The 19,051-nt window shown below is 44.2% G+C and overlaps 1 protein-coding gene across 4 annotated transcripts in view; it reads left to right on the top strand.

Moving 5' to 3' along the window:
- LOC119961991 (growth factor receptor-bound protein 14-like) overlaps positions 1 to 3,284 on the top strand; it is a 302,798-nt gene extending 299,514 nt beyond the window's left edge. For all 4 annotated transcript variants that reach the window (XM_038789692.1, XM_038789693.1, XM_038789689.1 and 1 more), the window contains one exon: positions 2,025 to 3,284. In XM_038789692.1, the coding sequence (XP_038645620.1) occupies positions 2,025 to 2,171 (147 nt within the window). In that variant the 3' untranslated portion in view covers positions 2,172 to 3,284. The remainder of the gene's footprint in view (positions 1 to 2,024) is intronic.
- The last annotated feature ends 15,767 nt before the right edge of the window (positions 3,285 to 19,051 follow it).

Below are 19,051 nucleotides of genomic sequence, written 5' to 3'. Positions count from 1 at the left end.
CCAGATGTTAGTAATTAAATTTAAGTTCCACCAACTGCCATTTTAAACCAGTGGGATTTGAACCCATATCTCCATGGCATTGGCCAAGGCCATTAGTCCAGTGGCATGATCACTGCACCACTGCCTCCTCTTAGTAGTACTGCTAGCTAATTTAAGTATCCTTGTATGATGTTCATCTGAGTCTGGTGCCTTGCCTTTCTTTTGCTCCCAGTGAGCTCCATATCTTGAATTTCTATGCATTTAACTATTTTCTTCCCTACACCCAGACCATAAATTCTGAAGAGAGGTTCCATATGATCTACTCTGTGAATACTGAAAATAATTTATTTTGTATAGGTCAATTGATACAATCACCTTTTGGAATCTTTCATTGACGGCACTGTTTTAAATTTTACCTGCATATATTTATAGAAACTTAATTTATTCTTGCATTCATCCCAATCCACCTAGTTGCTGGTAGCTTATTTCCACCCATGATCTGCAATTTCTACAACTATTTTCCCACACCCTGCCCGCTCCTCACCATTTTACCTCGTCTAGTATCTATGATGTGTGTAGCATTTCTGAACCAGATGCACCTTTTTTTCCTAATTTACTCCTGTTGTTGCACTGTACGTCCAAATCCATTGTTCACCAAAATCTGTATTCCTATGGTAGAATATTTCTACTTTAGTCATTGGGGCTAAATTTCCATATGATGCTTTTCAGTTATTGTTACTGTGGAAAATGATTTGCCACGACCATGGCCTGGGATCAAGTATGCAAGAATGAAACTGCACAGAAGTGGGTTGTGTGACTCCTGGTGTCTGTGCTGGCTATTTTGAAAGAGCTATCTAAGTAGTTCCACACCCCTGCTCCTTATAGGTCTGTAAATATTTCCTCTTCAAGTATTTATTTATCAAATTCCCTTTTAAAAACTACTATTGAATCTGATGGTACATTCCGGATCATCATATTAAACTGTGCAGGAAAAACAGTTTTCCTTGTCAATTCTAGTTTGCAGTTTAACTTCAATCAGTCTCTTCCGATTACAGACTCTTCTGCCACTCGAAATGACAATTTACTGTGTCAAAACCCTTCAGAGTTTTCAATAGGTTGGTCAAATCTCCCCTTAACAGTCTCTACTCCAAGGGAAAAAAATCTCCCCATGTAACTGAAGTCATTCAACACAGTTACCATTCTAGTCATCCTTCTCTGCACTCTCCCAAAGACCATGATATCCTTCGTAAGGTGTGACACCAGACTTGATGACTGGGCCAAACCAATGTTTTATAAACGTTTAGCATAACGTTTCGAATCCATCTCCGTAACTAAGCACTCCAGCTCCCACGGGATTCCCCACAGCCGTGATTCCCTCCCCACCACTGGACATTGCCGAGCCCAGCCCTACATAGGCCGCCGCCCCCCCCCCCAACCCCTCCTCCCATCCCATTCACTTACCTTAGAAATTTACCTTCTCGCTTTCAAAGGGATATTTAAACTCACCTCACCTGCTTTATGGCATTGAGTGCTGTAAAAAGGGGGCATGTTCTCCTTCGCTCCGCTCCTTTTACGCTGCTGGTGCGAGGGACGTACTTCACTGCCTGAGCCTCATCCAGCCTGAGACAGGAGAGTCGGGTAAGGTGGGCACTTTAAAATGTAAGTGCAGGTGATTCAGTACAGAATGGAAATCCGCTGCTGACTGCCACTTTGGGGAAGTTACGGCCAATATGTTTTCAGCGGTGCATTTGCATATGACTCCAAAATTAAGGAAAGATGGTCAGTGCCATTGCCTGACGTAGTTGATTTGGCATAATTGTGGGCTTTGGAAGTGATGAGAAATATATATGATTTGGAAATAAGTTGTTTATGTGCACAATGTTGCAATTTGTGCCAAAAAAAGCTACTGATTGTTTCATTGAAGTTACTGCAGAATTACAATTATGAAAGGATACAAATAACAAGGTTGAGTAATTATACAGAAGCTGTTGTATGTATACAACTGCATTGGAACTATTTCATAAACTGCTATGTAATCAATGCAGCTAGGAGAAGATGGAGAATTATATTATTCCCTGGATGAGGGTCACACCAAATTTACTGACCTTATCCAGCTTGTGGAGTTTTACCAACTCAACAAGGGTGTGCTGCCCTGCAAACTGAAACACCACTGTGCTCGAATTACCCTTTAATCTCCAAAATCATCAGCCCATCTGGAACTTGGGAACAATAAATACGGTGCATGCTCGGGAGTGACACACCAGAATTCTGCAAACTTATTTGCTAATGTACGTTGTGCTTCGGACCAAGACTGAGTGGCATTGAATGGTAATGTTCATACAAGACCATACCCGTTGGCTGATTATATCCAATTCACACGTGTGGAATCAGTGCTTGATTATGCACACCTCTTAATGGCAGAGTTACCAGAACAAAGTCAATATTTCATTACCAAAAGCTACACCGTTCAAGGGAGAGATTTTAAAAAATGAGACATTGAAGTGGTATTATGTACATTGCATGCCATGAGTACTAAAAGTGCAATGTTTGCCAAGAGATTGATTCTTCAAATGATAAAAATGGACTTTAAAACTAATAGCAAAACAACCTGTTTCACACTTTTGAAGAGAAGTTGAGCAAATGTGCAGAGTCAGACAAGCACATAAACTGTGCATTCAATCGGTGGATATTGTGTGAAGGAACATGATTGCAATGTGTTAGTACATCCAGCATCGCTTTGCACAATGTAATTTTTAAATGTCAAACATTGTTAAAATATTTTGAATTCACTTAATGTATGATATCTTTATTTTCTCAAATGCTACAAATGATCACATAAATTGTGGTTTTATATTTCAATATGTAATTGTTAGTACAGAATACATTAATATAAAATGTATTATAGCAATGAAACTGACATTCTTCACTGTTACCAAATCATTACTTGATATGTCCTTCTAGATCTGTCATTCTAATCTTGATTTATCGTCAGAGTGGGTTGGCTCCAAAAGAAATTATTTCGGTATGAGTCCATATCACGACCAATGTAGCATATTGATCACTACATCAATATAGTCAACCCGTCATTGCTGGCTTTAATAGGCATTAACATTAAAATGAAGCTTTTTATTCTGACAAGCTGTACCTGTCCTGACTTTTTTTCTTAATGTTAAAGACAATTTACTGTATTCCTAAATATTTCCATGGATTAAGTATTGTGTTCTGCTCATATTCTTGAAATGCTGTTTAAAAATACTTGCATTGTAATAATGAAATAATTTATCAGCCAAGTATAAATCTAAAAATATTTTCCATAGAATGTGCCAATGTTTTTGCAGCTGAAATATTCATTTTGTTTCTTGTAAAATAATTTTAACATGTAATATGAGGGCATTCTTTTACCTTAACTGAAGATATTCAGGCACCTTCGGCTAAAATTCGGCTATGGAGGCAAATAGCTTTGTTGTGAAATGGCTTGCCAGACCTGCCCCAGCAAAAGTGCCCATTTTTTTCTTGGGGGTGGAGTGGTTGGGGGGGGGGGGGGGGAAAGCAAATGGGTAGAGGGTGGATGGGGTGGTGTTGTATGGCGGTGTGCCTGCTGATCCCAGAAGCCGAGCGTTGGAGGTCATGATGGTGGGCGAGTACCAAGGTAAGTTGGTTAGGCAACTTAATACTAACACATGCCGACACCTATACCTCATGGGTATACCTCAGGTCCCATGTGGATTTGAAGTAAAACAAACCTCTATAAATCTAATCCAGCTCTCACCACGCAGGCGTGATGGTGAAAAAAACTCCCATTTACAAAACATCAAAGCTTTTAAATCATGGTTAAAGCAAACTTCTGTTCATACCCCTAATCCTTTAATAGCCTATTAAACTTTTAATCAAACTGTGAAATTTTAATACTCTGCTGAGATTTGAAACTCATCTAAGCATCCATAATGAAGAGCTGTTGGGGAAATATAAGCAAAAACTTCTATTGAAACTGCTGAAACAGATGTTACAGCAGCTGGCCTGTCAATTAAAGCATTTGAGCAAATTTTTGTTTAAACAATCACTGACAGCTGTGAGTTTTTTGTTGTATAAACTTGCAGAACATCCTACTACAGATTAGGCTGCAAGAGAAAAGAAGGGTGAGCCAGTTGTGGACTACCTATGTTCTGTTAAAACAAACAGTTTTGTTGTCCTTTTCTACACGATAAATAAAGTTTTCTTTAATCTTGTCTTTCTAATAATGTTATGATGCTATTCACAGGAAAGTGAAATTAATAATTAAAATTTGCTTGAGCAATTTTAGAATTCTGACTATTATATAAAATCACACATTAAAATGTCTTGGTTTCAGAAAAGCTTGTAAATCTTTTGTGTCGCACGTTATTTCCACCCTCCGGGTTCAATTTTGGGAATTAATACAGCAATTGTAAAATGTCATGGGATCTTCAGAAAGCTGAATGGACAATGAGTTTACCTCATGCTTTTGCTAAACCAGGAGAGAGCGTACCTGATGTAAAGTGCTTCCTTTTCAGTTTTTAATTTTAGCCATTTTGTCCATGAAGAATTTCCAAAAATGTATAAAATAAATCAGCTGGCTAAAATTGTAAATGTGAACATTTGCAGTGTTTGTTTTTTATCAGTTCTGACTGTAACGTGATGGGATGTGAAAGGAAATGTAGTTATAATAGAATCAATGCACACCGGCATTGAATGAGGGGCTCAGTCCATCCTTAGTTTGAAGCTACCTTATTTGAATAGTTGTAAAACTGATGGTAAAATTTAGTGGGATGCTGCTACTGTGCAATAAATGATCACAAGACCATAGGTCTTGAATCCTGTAAGGATACATCAGTCTGAGCCATTAGAATGGCATCACTTCCAAAGTGAGGGGCAAATGAAGAAATTAATCAGATTTCCAATGGACTGAGGGATTTTCAGAGGCTGATTGTTTAGCAACCAAAATGTAATTGATTCTGGAAGTGATGTTTCTTGGGCCACAATGAGACTAGAGCTAACATGAGTTCAGCTGATTCCTGATGGCCCAAAAACTTACCCCAGAAATATCCTTTAACATGGTGAGGTAGGGAAATGACAGAGCCATCTACTTTCCTTTCTTCCAAACAACGTTTTGCAGCCACTTCTTCACAAGCTGGACAGCTGGCAAAAAACTGACCTCTGAATGTTTCCAGAGTGCAAATGTGGAGCTTCTTTCTGTAGCAAAAGCTTGCATGAATTGAATCTTTATTGTTCCCTTTTTTCTTATCTCCAATCCCAACACACAAATTACACATTTTGGAAAGAAGTAGCAGCATGTGAAAGGTCATGGAAACCAAATTCAATCTGGAGCCTGAAAATCGAGTCTCCGAGATCTTCCATCCCAATGGCAATGCAGGATAAGGAAGTGCTTTTGCTATGATCTTTGGAAGTTAACCCTATAACCCTTAGAAAATTGCCAATGTCACTTTAAAAGAAATAGATGGAGAAGAGAAGTCAGGACATTATAGAACTATTAGTCTAATGTCTGTTATGGGAAAGTTAATGGAATCTTGTCATTCAGAACAGAATGGCTGAATACCAGGCAGCGTTATCATCTTCTGCCTTCTTCATTATTCCCACATTCCACCTACACTCCTCCTTTAACTTCTCATATTTTTGCTAACTCTCCATTAACTCTGGTGCAATAACTTCCACGCACTTGGGCTTTTTTTGGCATTACACAGATCTTTTCCCGTTCCTCCTGGAGCTCACTCATCAACTGGTTTACTAAGGCTTCTCTATCATAGGCTCTCCTTTGTAACTGATTTTTCACATTCTAGCTGTCTTATTTTCTCCTTTTGTCTCTGGACTTGCACCGTCAATGCCAGAAGACACACTTTCATTAACATGGTTCAGTGAGAGATGTGATCATGTGAAAGAAGTAATGTGGGCGCAAAATATCACAAGACTTAGAAAACCAGAATCTCTCCAGTGAAATCTTGTTTTCCGTTTCTCACCATCCTCTTGCCAGTGACGTAATAAGCTTCCCACCCAGGAAGGTTGGAAACCTCATTTCAAAATATTTAGTGGGCTTTATTTAGTGGAATAACTCCTTTGCTGATATGATGTCATTCTCAAGGTTTACATCTACCAGGCAAATCTGCTGGGGGCGCACAGGTAGGTATAACCCCTGGAGGGATATGCCTGGGCAGTTCCCTGGCATTGCCTCCTGGCATATCTCTCTAGCATTGTCTCGCATCACGGCATGGGATCTTTTCTGCACAGGCTGCTAGATTAACGGGACAGAAAAGTTGGCTGCTTGCTACTTTTCTCGCCTCAGCCAGCACTCTGGGCAGAGAATGGAACACTCTGCCCTACACATGTGGCTTTGGATGTTTGCATCAGATGCCTTGTTATCGAGAGAGATTGGAGTTCGATGTAATAGGTAGAGATCGTAAAAGCAATTAGTGGGATTTTGTAAATATGTAGAACAATGTGAGAAGTTAGTTAGGTGATGGCCCTGAGGAACACCATTTGTCACAAGCTGCCAATCTGAGAATGTTCAATTTCTCCCTGTTTTCTGCCTTTCCTACTTCCCAACCAATTACCAACCAATGCCACAAGATTACCTCCAATTCCTTGTGCTTTTATTTTTGCCAACAATCCTGTTGTGAAACATAATGAAATGCCTCTAGATATCCATATATGGACAATAATTGCCAAGTAACCATATCAGAACTTGCAATAAATTTTGGGGCAAAGATACAATCCAGTAATGTTTTTTTTTCCTATAATTTTAGAGTACCCAATTAATTTTTTCCAATTAGTCGGCAATTTAGCGTGGCCAATCCACCTACCCTGCACATCTTTTGGGTTGTGGGGGTGAAATCCACGCAAACACGGGGAGAATGTGCAAACTCCACACGGACAGTGACCCAGAGCCGGGATCGAACCGGGGACCTCGGCGCCGTGAGGCAGCAGGGCTAACCCACTGCGCCACCGTGCTGCCCCTCAATCCAGTAATGTTAACTTTGCATCAGCGTGGTACCATCTAAAGCATTGGGTGCAATGATTAATGTGTTTCTGAAGAACCATTCCAGCAAATCTTTTTTCCACTGCTTCCCTTTTTATATATGTCTTAACAAAAGTTCAAATGTAACATAATAGGGGATTTTGCAGCCCTTTGTATATTTGAAGGAGGGGGGGGCATGTAAATTAAAATGGATGGCCAGCCACCCTCTTCCTGCCTACCTCTCCACGATACCACCAACATTACTGTAAGCAGGTAAGGTGTCAGCAAGCCCATCTGACCGTAGGCCTATTGAGGCCAATTAAAGGACAGTTCAGGACCTGTTTCAATCTCAACGACAGAAATCTGTGTTGTATGGGAAGGTAGAATGAAGGAGGTGTCTGTTATTTTTGCAACTTGAGGTGGAAAGAGGGAAGGAAGAGAGTAGTTCCCTCCTTTGGTGGGGTTACCTGTGCCCATTGTAGGAAGTTTTTACCCCACTTTGTGCCGACACCTACCTCACCCAACCCCAAGGTCCCCAACTAAAAATAATGTCCCATCTAAATACAGGCACATCAAATAATACAGCTCTCCCTCAGTACTGCACCAGAGTGTCAACCTTGATTTGAGAAGTGGGATTTGAACCCAGAAAGCTAAGATTTGGAGGCAAGAGTGCTGTCAGCTGAGTCAAGATGCCTCCATTTACATCTGCATTGTTACTTTAGGGACTTGTGTATCTGTACACCTACATACTTCTGTTCCTTAATTCCATTTAAATACACAGGCTAGATTTTCATCCTCATGGTGGGTTGTGAGGAAAATTCCCAGCTCTGCCCATCCACATTGGGGAAAAAGTGACCACAAGGATAGGATTTCCATTTTTTTGCGTGTGCACATGGTGCCACAGGGGTTGCTGAGTAAGGAGCTAGGAAAGGTCTACCTCAGTGATATAGGAACTTATTCCAGTCAAAGTAAAAACAGGGATGCCCTGCAGCCTTGCTGATGAGTGGATGGGTGATCTTTATGAACCAGGAAGAATGGGCTTCCTTCAGGTCTGGCCAAATTTAATGGCAGAACTCTATTAACATTTTTGCCTCCATTTACATAGAAACAGTCATAGAAATAGAAGCAGGAGGAGGCCCATCGAGCCTGCTCTGCGATTCGTTATGATCATGACTGATCATCAAATTCAATACCCTGATCCCGCCTCTTCCCCCCCCCCCCCCCCCCATCCCCCCCAAATCCCTTGATTAATTTGCCCCAAGAGTTATATCTAATTCCTTCTTGAAATCTCACATTTTGGCCTCAACTACTTTCTGTGGTAGTGAATTCCACTGGTTGACCATTCTGAGTGAAGAAATTTATCCTCACCTCTTTCCGAAAAGATTTACCTCTTATCCTCAAACTATGACCCCCTAGTTCTGGGCTCCCCCACCGTAGGGAACATTCTTTCTGAATTTACCCTGTCTAATCCTGTTTGAATTTTATACATTTCTATGAGGTCCCCTCTCACTTAAAATGAATATAACCTTAACCGACTTAGTCTGTCCTCAAATGACAGTCCTGGCATCCCAGGAATAAGCCTGGTCAACCTTTGCTGCACTCCCACCATAGCAAGAGCATCCTTTCTCTGATAAGGACACCAAAACTGCACACAATACTCCAGGTGCGGCCTCACCAACATCTTATGCAGTTGCAATAAAACACCTCTATTCCTATACTCAAATTCTCTCACAATAAAGGCCAACATACCGTTTGCCTTCTTTACTGCCTGCTGTGCCTGCGTACTTATTGATGCACAAGGACACCCAAGATCTCACTGAGCAAGCACCTCTTTCAATTTACATCCATTCAAATAATAATCTGCCATCCTACTTTTGCTACTGAAGCAGATAGCTTCACACTTATCCACATTCTACTGCATCGGCCATGCATATGCCCACGCACTCAGCCTTCCAAATCTCGCTGAAGCATCTCTGCATCCTCCTCATTTTCACTCACACACCCAACTTTGTATCATTTGCAAATTTGGAGATAATGCATTTAGTTTCCTCATCCAAATTGTTAATATATAATATGAACAGTTGGGGTCATAGCACAGATCCCTGCGATACCCCACTAGTCACTGCCTGACAATAGGAAAAAGACCCAGTTATTCCAACTCTTTGCTTCCTGTCTGCTAACCAACTTTTGATCCATCTCGAGATGCTACCCGCAATCCCATATACTTTGATGTTACATAGTTTGGATTGGATTGGATTTGTTTATTGTCACGTGTACCGAGGTACAGTGAAAAGTATTTTTCTGCAAGCAGCTCAACAGATCATTCAGTACATGGGAAGAAAAGGGAATTGAACAGAATTCAAGAAAATACATGAGAATACATAATAGGGCAACACAAGATATACAATGTAACTACATAAGCATTGGCATCGGATGAAGCAGACAGGGTGTAGTGTTAATGAGGACAGTCCATAAAAGGGTCATTTAGGAGTCTGGTGACAGTGGGGAAGAAGCTGTTTTTGAGTCTGTTCGTCCGTGTTCTCAGACTGCTGAATCTCCTGCCCGATGGAAGAAGTTGGAAAAATGAGTACGCCGGGTGGGAGGGATCCTTGATTATGCTGCCTGCTTTCCCCCGGCAGCGGGAGGTGTAGATGGAATCAATGGATGGGAGGCAGGTTCGTGTGATGGACTGGGCGGTATTCACGACTCTCTGAAGTTCCTTGCGGTCCTGGGCCGAGCAGTTGCCATACCAGGCTGTGATGCAGCCCGAGAGGATGCTCTCTATAGTGCATCTGTAAAAGTTGCTAAGGGTTAATGTGGACATGCCAAATTTCCTTAGTTTCCTGAGGAAGTAAAGGCGCTGTTGTGCTTTCTTGGTGATAGCGTCGACATGAGTGGACCAGGATAGATTTTTGGTGATGTGCACCCCTAGGAATTTGAAACTGCTCACCATCTCTACCTCGGCTCCGTTGATACTGACAGGGGTGTGTACAGTACTATGCTTCCTGAAGTCGATGACCAGCTCTTTAGTTTTGCTGGCATTAAGGGAGAGATTGTTGTCGTTGCACCACTCCACTAAGTTCTCTATCGCCCTCCTGTATTCAGACTCGTCGTTGTTCGAGATCCGGCCCACTATGGTCGTATCGTCAGCAAACTTGTAGATGGAGTTGGAACCACGTTTTGCCATGCAGTCGTGTGTGTACAGGGAGTAGAGCAGGGGGCTAAGTACGCAGCCTTGCGGGGCACCGGTGTTGAGGACTATTGTGGAGGAGGTGTTGGTGTTCATTCTTACTGACTGTGGTCTGTTGGTCAGAAAGTCAAGGATCCAGTTGCAGAGTGGAGAGCCAAGTCCTAGGTTTTGGAGCTTTGATATGAGCTTGGCTGGGATTATGGTGTTGAAGGCGGAGCTGTAGTCAATAAATAAGAGTCTGATGTAGGAGTCCTTGTTTTCGAGATGCTCTAGGGATGAGTGTAGGGCCAGGGAAATGGCATCTGATGTGGACCGGTTGCGACGGTATGCGAATTGAAGTGGGTCAAGGCGTTCCGGGAGTATGGAGGTGATGCGCTTCATGATCAGCCTCTCAAAGCACTTCATTACAACTGACGTCAGGGCCACCGGGCGGTAGTCATTGAGGCACGTTGCCTGATTCTTCTTTGGTACCGGTATGATGGTGGTCTTCTTGAAGCAGGTGGGGACCTCGGAGTGGAGTAGGGATAGGTTAAAGATGTCTGTGAAAACCTCTGCCAGCTGGTCCGCGCAGGTTCTGAGTGCACGACCAGGGATCCTGTCCGGGCCCATCGCCTTCCGTGGGTTCACTTTCAGGAAGGCCGATCTGACTTCGGAAACTGTGATGGTGGGTATGGGTGAATTATGCGTTGCTGGGGCACTCGATAGCGGGTTGTTGGTTACCTGCTCAAACCGAGCATAGAATGCGTTAAGTTCATCGGGGAGGGGTGCACTGCTGCCAGAGATACTGCTCGGCTTCGCTTTGTAGCCCGTCATGTTGCTTAGTCCTTGCCACAACCGCCGAGAGTCTGTCTGTGACTCTAGCTTAGTTTGATATTCTCTCTTGGCATCTCGGATGGCTTTGCGGAGGTCGTACCTGGATTTCTTGTATAGGACAGGGTCGTCTGCCTTGAACGCCTCAGATCTGTCCTTCAGTAGGGAGTCAATCTCGCGGTTGAGCCATGGTTTCCGGTTGGGGAATGTACGTACTGCTTTCTTTGGCACGCAGTCGTCCACACATTTGCTGATGAAGTCTGTGACGGTGGTGACATACTCATTTAAGTTAGTCGCTGAGTTCTTAAATATGGACCAGTCCACTGTCTCCAAGCAGTCACGTAAGAGCTCTTCTGTCTCCTCAGACCAGCACTGCACAACCTTCTTAGCTGGATTCTCCCGCTTGAGTTTCTGCTTGTAAGCCGGGAGAATGAGCACAGTCTTATGGTCTGATTTCCCAAAGTGCGGGGATGGAACGGTAGGCGCCCTTGATTTTTGAGTAGCAGTGGTCAAGAGTGTTGTCGCCCCGGGTGGTACAGGAGATGTGCTGGTGGAATTTTGGCAGTACACTCTTGAGGTTGGCTTTGTTGAAGTCTCCGGCCACAATGAACAGGGCCTCCGGTTGTTCTGTTTCATGGTTGTTTATGACTGTGTACAGTTCATCCAGCGCCTTCCTCACTTCTGCCTGGGGTGGGATGTAGACCGCTGTGATAATGGCTGAAGTGAACTCACGTGGAAGATAGTATGGGCGGCACTTTACGGTCAGGTATTCCAGGTCTGGGGAGCAGTAATCGCCTGTGTGAGACCTTGTCAACAGCCTTCTGAAAGTCTAAATAGACCACATCCACCGGTTCTCCCTGGTAAACTCTACTAGTTACATCTTCAAAGATTTCGAGTAGATTTGTCAAGCATAATTTCTGTTTTGTAAATCCATGCTGACTTTGTCTGATTATACCACTGCTTTCCAAATGCTGTGCTATGAAATCCTTGATAATGGACTCTTACAACTTCCCTAGTACCAACGTTAGGCTCACTGGTAAATAGTTCCCTGTTTCTTCTCTACCTCCCTTTTTGAATAGTGGGCTTACCATATTACCAATATTAGCTACCCTCCAATCTGCAGGAAACTTTTCCTGACCACGTTTAGCTAGATTGAAGATGGATAAGATTCAGCACTGGGCTCCAGCCAGGGAGTGTGAACTGAGCGCGAGATGCAAAAGAAATCAGAGATAAATATCAACGGTGATTGAAAGTCTTGGGGGGATGGTGGGGAGATTGGAGGCACTAGTATGGGGAATGTTGGCGGAAGATTGGAAGGCTCAAGGTGGGGTCGGTTGGGGAAGACCGGAGGCCTCAATGTGGGACATGGTCGAGGAAGCCAGAGGTCTCGGTGTGGGGGATGCTGGGGAAGATCGGATGGCTCATGGTGGGGAAGATCGGAGGCCTCAGTGTAGGTTTGGTGGGTGTTGTAAGGTATTGGCCGTAGTTTGTTAGGTTTAATTAAGGTATTCCCAGTCTTCGGTCGTTCAACAGTAAATATTTATTAACTAGAAACTAGGTACATTGATAACACTAACTGTCCATGTTAGGAGCTGTCTCCATGCTTGCTTCCAATATGGCTGTAACCAACACAATGCTGACCCATAGATGTGGGTCGTGTGATGTACGACACCTTGGGCAAGTGTGCAGTCAATTGGAGCCCCACTCATCATGTAGCCACAACACAAGTGAATTAACCAATAATTCTTATAAAAATACCCAAAGTCTTTGGCCCTTGGCGGCCCAATTATTACAGTCACCAGGTTTGGAGTTTAAACACAATTACTGTTTACTCCTACTTTAACTTGCCCTGCCACCTTCTACACACACATACAAGACAAACAAACAGAGTGGTGGAAAAGGGAGAAAACCATAAGTGGAAGAGAAAGGAGTCTGCTTTTGATGATTGTTTTCAGCATGCTCTCTTCACAAAACTTTTAAATCCCAGTCTTTGCTTTTCAGCTTGTAGTGGTTTTCCTGCAGCTTTTCAAACACTACCTCGCCAGGGAAGGAGTGAGTACCGAGATTTGTTTCAGCAAATCCTGATTTCAATTTGTGGTTCGCCTTCGGGCTGCTGTAGCTCAGAAAATACAGTACCCGCAAGCAGCAGGCCTTCTGGAGAAAGATAGTTGATTTACACCAACTTCTGGGGGAAGAAATAGCAGATTCTGGACTTTGCCTGCACAGCCTGCAATGGTTCTCCAATATATAGATTCATCCAGGCTCTCTCCTAGTTTAGGAACACCGCCTTTTTGGAGACAAATGGAAAGAAGAGAGAGTGGGTCTTCTTTCCAAGCTGCAAGGAGTCAAACTGAAACCAAACTTAGCCCTTGAAGCTCTGAAAAATATTCCAGTGGGATCAGATCCAATCATCACATGTTATTGAGCAGAGTACAGCCTTCGGGCCAATTCATTGGCCACCAACCAAATCAATCAAACCAAGTCTCAGCCCATCTCTTGTCATAGTCTTCAACCCCAGTGTGAACCAGCACAGTGATCTTTCCTGTTGCTGAATTCTTCTTCTTGAATTAAAGGTACAGACTGCCTTAAGCACACATGGCCATTAATCATCCATGGATCAAACATGTGAATGACAAAAAAAATTAAAGAAATAGGAAATAAGGGAGTAAGCACAAATGTACAGGAAGGAATTTAAATAGCAACCCCCCCTCCCCCACCCCAAGAAGAAGGTAAATTCAGGGCACAGATGTTTCATTATTAGATATGCAATACATAAATCACAAACACCTATCCATCCCCAGTATACAAGCTCCCTTCCCAGTCTCTACATTGGGAACTAGTCAGCCCTTAAATGCATGACAAAGCGTCTGCAATTACATCCTTTCTGGGAATGTGTACAATTTTAACTTTGAAATGTAATAATATACACCAATGGAATAACCTTGCGTTCCAGGTTTTAAACATAAATACAAGTGATATGTGTAAACCAGCTTTATTTATTGTCATGTTGGACATGTACTTCAAAGTGCTGCAGGGCTAGTAGCAAGGCCAAGGCTTCCATTTCAGTGGTGGCTACTATCTGTGGCACATCGTTTTTCCGAGATATAGCCCACTGGTGTCTCTATTCTCACATGGTCATCTTGCCCCAACTCCCCAGGTCACTGCCATCTGTGGACACTTTAAATGATCTGAAAAAGACAAGGGGCAGCCAGCACCAGTTTGCCCATGAATATGGCTGCCAATCTCTCAAACGCTACTTGGCATTCTGTGGACCACAGCATTTTCACTTGTCTCTGCAACATGCCCAAAGTCCATTGTATTTCAGTCACTAACTGAACTAGTCACTGTGGTTTTAGTTGAGATGGATGTGGCTTTACTGGTTCAGAGTTCCTTACGTGGAGCTTCCCACAGCTTGTGAGCTCTGAAATATAATTTCAAGGCTGAAGTTTATCTCTATGTCTAGGTGTCTCCCCAGGATGCACATCTGAGGTGGAGGCTGCTAGCTGCTTACCTCGCCCCATTGCCTTAGATGCCCCTGGTGGGCATCCTCTGGGAGCTCTAGGGCAGGAGGGTCCAGCTCATTTGTCAGTGACACATGCACAGCCTATCCCATGTGCTGACTTCAGGATGCTTCCTCATCAGAAGGGCGCAACTCGGGGGAGCTGGTGCCCTCCGTCGCCACTCCATCGGACGGGTCCAACCTGGCATTCAGCGCATCTCCTCCAATTGGTGCCATTAGGGCCTTGGGTCCACCTTGCAATGGAGGTGCAGCTGGTTTGAGCCCCAACCCCTGCATTGTCGCCTCTGCCAGCCCTGGCAGTTCCCTATGGTCCACACCATCGTGTCGACGCCTTCAGCGATGCTCCTCAGTGACTGGGACATGCTCTGCAGGGTGTCAGACATGCCTACCAGTGACTGGGACAATCTCCGCAGTGCCTCAGCCATTCCCATCTGAGAGTGGGATATGTCCTGGTGAACCTCAGCAAGGTCAGCCTGGTGCTCGGTGACATCCCCCAGCATGCCGGTCGTTCTGCCAATGCCCTTAATCATGGCCATCACTGACAGCACGACGCCTTGGACACCTTCACTCCTGCTGCCGACGCCATGCACCAGGCTCTCCACTGCAGTCGCCACCCTTGCAGTGTTTGCCTCGGTGGCACTCATTGCCGGCACCACCTCCTGTGCCTGTAGCCGCTGGGATTCCTCCAAAGTGCTATGGGTCTGCTGCAGTGATGCTGATATCCCCTCTGAACGTCCTGGCCACTCCCTACCATCTTCATCAGCTCTGGGTAACCCACTTCCACAAGCTCAGCATCAGGCTGGGACCCAGCTGGGTCCTGGGATCCAGCAAACCTCTGACTGCTGCCTCGCCTGGGGGTTCTTGCCTGCACCTGATGGGCATCATCAGCAGTGTGGTACTCACCAGATTGTACCCCAGAAGCCTGTCCACTAACACTAACATTTCCCACCAAAGTGTGTGTATCTAAATAATGATAAAAAATAACAATCTGCGCTGGTAGGGTGGGGATGACAGCTGTGCTGTGACCATGGTGGCATCCTCGAACCTCTCCACCGAGGTGAGCTCCTCGGAGTTAGGAGAGGGGGCCATCCGGGATGGGCTGGCACCGTCGGCAGGAGAATGGACATGTGGTCAGTGGGAGGGTTGGGTCAGTCAGTAAGGCAATCATTACTCACGTTTGACAATCACTACTCGCGTTCCTCACCTCTCCGGTGTCCGCCAGCCTCTGCATCGGGTGACCGATCTGACCTCGGCCACACCGGTCACCTCCAGGGCCCACTCCGCGAAGCAGGTGAGGATTCTTATGTTTGGCCTCCTTACTGCACTGTTGGCCAGTCCTCTTGATCATACGATTCAAACTTAAGGCCGCCGCCACCTCATTCCAGGCAGTACTGGCTGCTTTGCGGCTCACCCTCCAGGACCCTCTTGGGAACAGGACATCCCTCCTGGCTTCCACCATGTCCAGGAGCCTCCCCAGGTTAGTGTCGCCGAATCTTGGGGCTGGTCTCCTTGGCAGCACTTTTGCGAGCTGGATGGGGTTGGCTAAGCAAGTGCAGCTTATGTGCTGCTTCACTTTGTTAGTGGGTGGAGGGGTGGCGTTGGTGAGCACGGTCCCAGTGAATCAGCTGGCAAGCCGTTATTTGTGGTGAGAAGCCCCATGAGGCCTCGTTAACGTTGAATTGCGTTGCCGACCTCGTTGGTCCGAATGCCGGGAAGCTCACGGCAATTCCCGCTCGTTACAACACTGAGAAAGTTTTCCAGAGAATTGCGCCCTCTGTCTATACTCCGTCTCTTGTGCAATGCAGTCAGTGTTTTCTGATTGTCCAATGTATGTTCAACCAAATTTTGAGGAACTACTGCAACTGACCTGCAAGTAGTATTGTCAATGCTGAGAGAAATATTTGGTTAATTTTTGACCAATAGACACTCTTCAAGCCCTTCAGCTTTACATTTTCCCTTTCCCTGCACATGGTTACCTTCAGCAACAAGTACAGCTGAGGGTTCAATCCTCTCAGAGTTGGTTGATTTTATATGCACTATTCTTTGTGTGGCAACTTATGCCTTCTCATTGGAGATTTCGTAATCAGAGCACTTATCTCCATTTGATAATACGGACTGCAAAAATTGGTGCTTTCAGATTTCTTTGCTTCCAGAGTCAGAGGATGGCATATCATTGGCGTGATGAACTTTCTGGTTGGTGTTAACAGATGTGGTGGTAGAACCGCCACATGGTTCGCCATCCAGCTTTCTCTTAATCTTTAAAAGGAATTGTTTACTGATTAGTTCATTTCCTTTGCTGTTTGCTTCCTCCACCTCAAAGAGGCACTGTGGACTTTTAAATGGATGTGGGTTAACCAGCCGTTCGCTTGGTGTCACTTGACAGTGCTTACTGTCTTCATCCTGATGCCATGCTACCATGTATACTTCCCTTCAAAGCAGGCATGATCTGGGAAATACACATAAAGTGAATGGCAATATGTTTACCGCAGGAGACTGTAACAAATTATGTTTAGAAATTCCAAGTTACTTTCCTCTTCCGTTTGCTGTCTTTTTCCCTAGCTTTGGAGGAATGACTTGCCATTTCAAGATGAGTTACTGACAGGTCTATTTGGTAACAGCTGTTTATCATTGCTTTATTTTTTTAAATTTAAGAGTACCCAATTATTTTTTCCAATTAAGGAGCAATTTAGCATGGCCAATCCACCTAACATCTTTGAGTTGTGGGGGTGAGACCCAGGCAGACACCGGGAGAATGTGCAAACTCCACACAGACAGTGACCTGGGGCCGGGATCGAACAGGGGTGCTCAGCACCGTATGCAGCAGTGCTAACCACTGCACCTCCAAGCCGCCCAAGTTTATAATTTCTTCATAATCAGAACCAAAATCGTATTCAGTACTCTCGTCTGACTCTTTATTTCTGTCATTACTATTAATTTCTGACTCCTCTTTCTTATGGTCACCTTCAATCTTAGAGTTCTTAGAATGTGATTCTCTACTAGATTTAATCTTTTGATAAGATAATTTCATTAGTATCTGCTGAGTCACATTCACTAGCCTTGTCATTTCATATGTGATTGATGTCAATCAACATTTCTTCTTCCTTTTAGTCATTCACTGCCCAATGAGTTTTCCTAATTCCCACATGCCCATCGCTGGTGTCTCATATGCAATCTACAGTACTTCCCTCGGGCACACTGTAATCATGGGTGAAGCTACCACCTTCACTCCTGCCAAATCATTCCCCAAAAGCAAGTCTACTCCTCCCACTGGGAATTCCTTAATCACTCCTACAACTACTTGACCTGACACGAAATACACACCAATTCTAATTTATACAATGGAATTGGGATATAATCGCCACCCATTCCCTTCACTAATACTTCAGCTTTCATTGAGCTCTCTGGAGGTAAAACCAAATCTTTCTCCAGTAAGAGAGTTTGAGTACCACCTGTGTCCCTTAAGATAGTTGTGGGTTTTGCTTCATCGGTTGAGGAAAATGGGGTGATCTACCCCAAAAACACAAACCCGGCATATATCTCATTTACCTCTTTCCTCACACCGGCTCCCAGCAGTGTTTACCTCAGGTTTTCTAAGTCCAGATAAAGCTACAGTCTGCACTGTAGTATTCTCCACTTTTGTTCCCTTCTCAGAATCCTTCTGAACTTCCACAAGTCCCATTGGCTTTCCTTGCAACTTCCAATTGATGAACGGACATGTCCCAACTTGTTACAATGCTAATATCTAGGCTTCCGAGCCTCACCTTCACCCTCAGTATTTTCCTTCCTGGTCTGAGGAGGAGATCTCGGAACATTCCCAACTATCCATTCTCTACCTTGGCTGACTGCCAACTTTCATTCTCCCATTTCCTATCCTTTTCAAAATTATGGAAGTGATGGAACAATAGTTTAAATTAGGGATTAGCTCATAATCATCAGCCACAATACTGCCTAACTAGCGGTTTTCACTCTCAGGTCTTCAACATGTGTTCCTACTATAGGAGGTAGGGAATTCTTAAATTCCTCTATGAGAATGACCTCTCTCAGAGCCTCATAGGTAGTTTCAACTCCCAATGCTTGTACCCACCAATCACAATTGTTTTGCTTAACTCTTTCAAATTTCACACAAGTCTGTCCCAGCTGTCTCCTTAAATTTCATGCTTTGACTCTATGCTTTGGGAACCAATTCATATGTATCCAGAATAACCTTTTTCACCTCCTTATAATTCTTCGGCACCCTCTCTGACAGGGAAGCATAAACGTCCGGTGTCCACCCAGTCAATTTATTCTGCATGGGTAATGTCCATTTTTCTTTTAGCCACTCCATTTGAGTTGCTATTTTCTTAAAACCCCCAAAAAAGATTTCGACCTCCATTTCACCAGAGTTTCGGAGGGCCTGTATAAATGTAAACATATGAGGTGGCAAGGTGGCCCAGTGGTTCGCACTGCTGACTCACAGTGCCCGAGTACCCGGGTTTGTTCCCAGCCCCAGGTCACTGCCCGTGTGGAGTTTGCACATTCTCACGTGCAGGGTAGGTGTGGATTGGCCCTTAAATTGCCCCTTAATTGG

The sequence above is a fragment of the Scyliorhinus canicula genome, chromosome 2 (genome assembly GCF_902713615.1).
Source record: "Scyliorhinus canicula chromosome 2, sScyCan1.1, whole genome shotgun sequence".
NCBI classification, from domain to species: Eukaryota; Metazoa; Chordata; class Chondrichthyes; order Carcharhiniformes; family Scyliorhinidae; genus Scyliorhinus; species Scyliorhinus canicula.
Note: the sequence above shows the minus strand (reverse complement) of the source record. Positions and strands in the feature narration are given on the sequence as shown.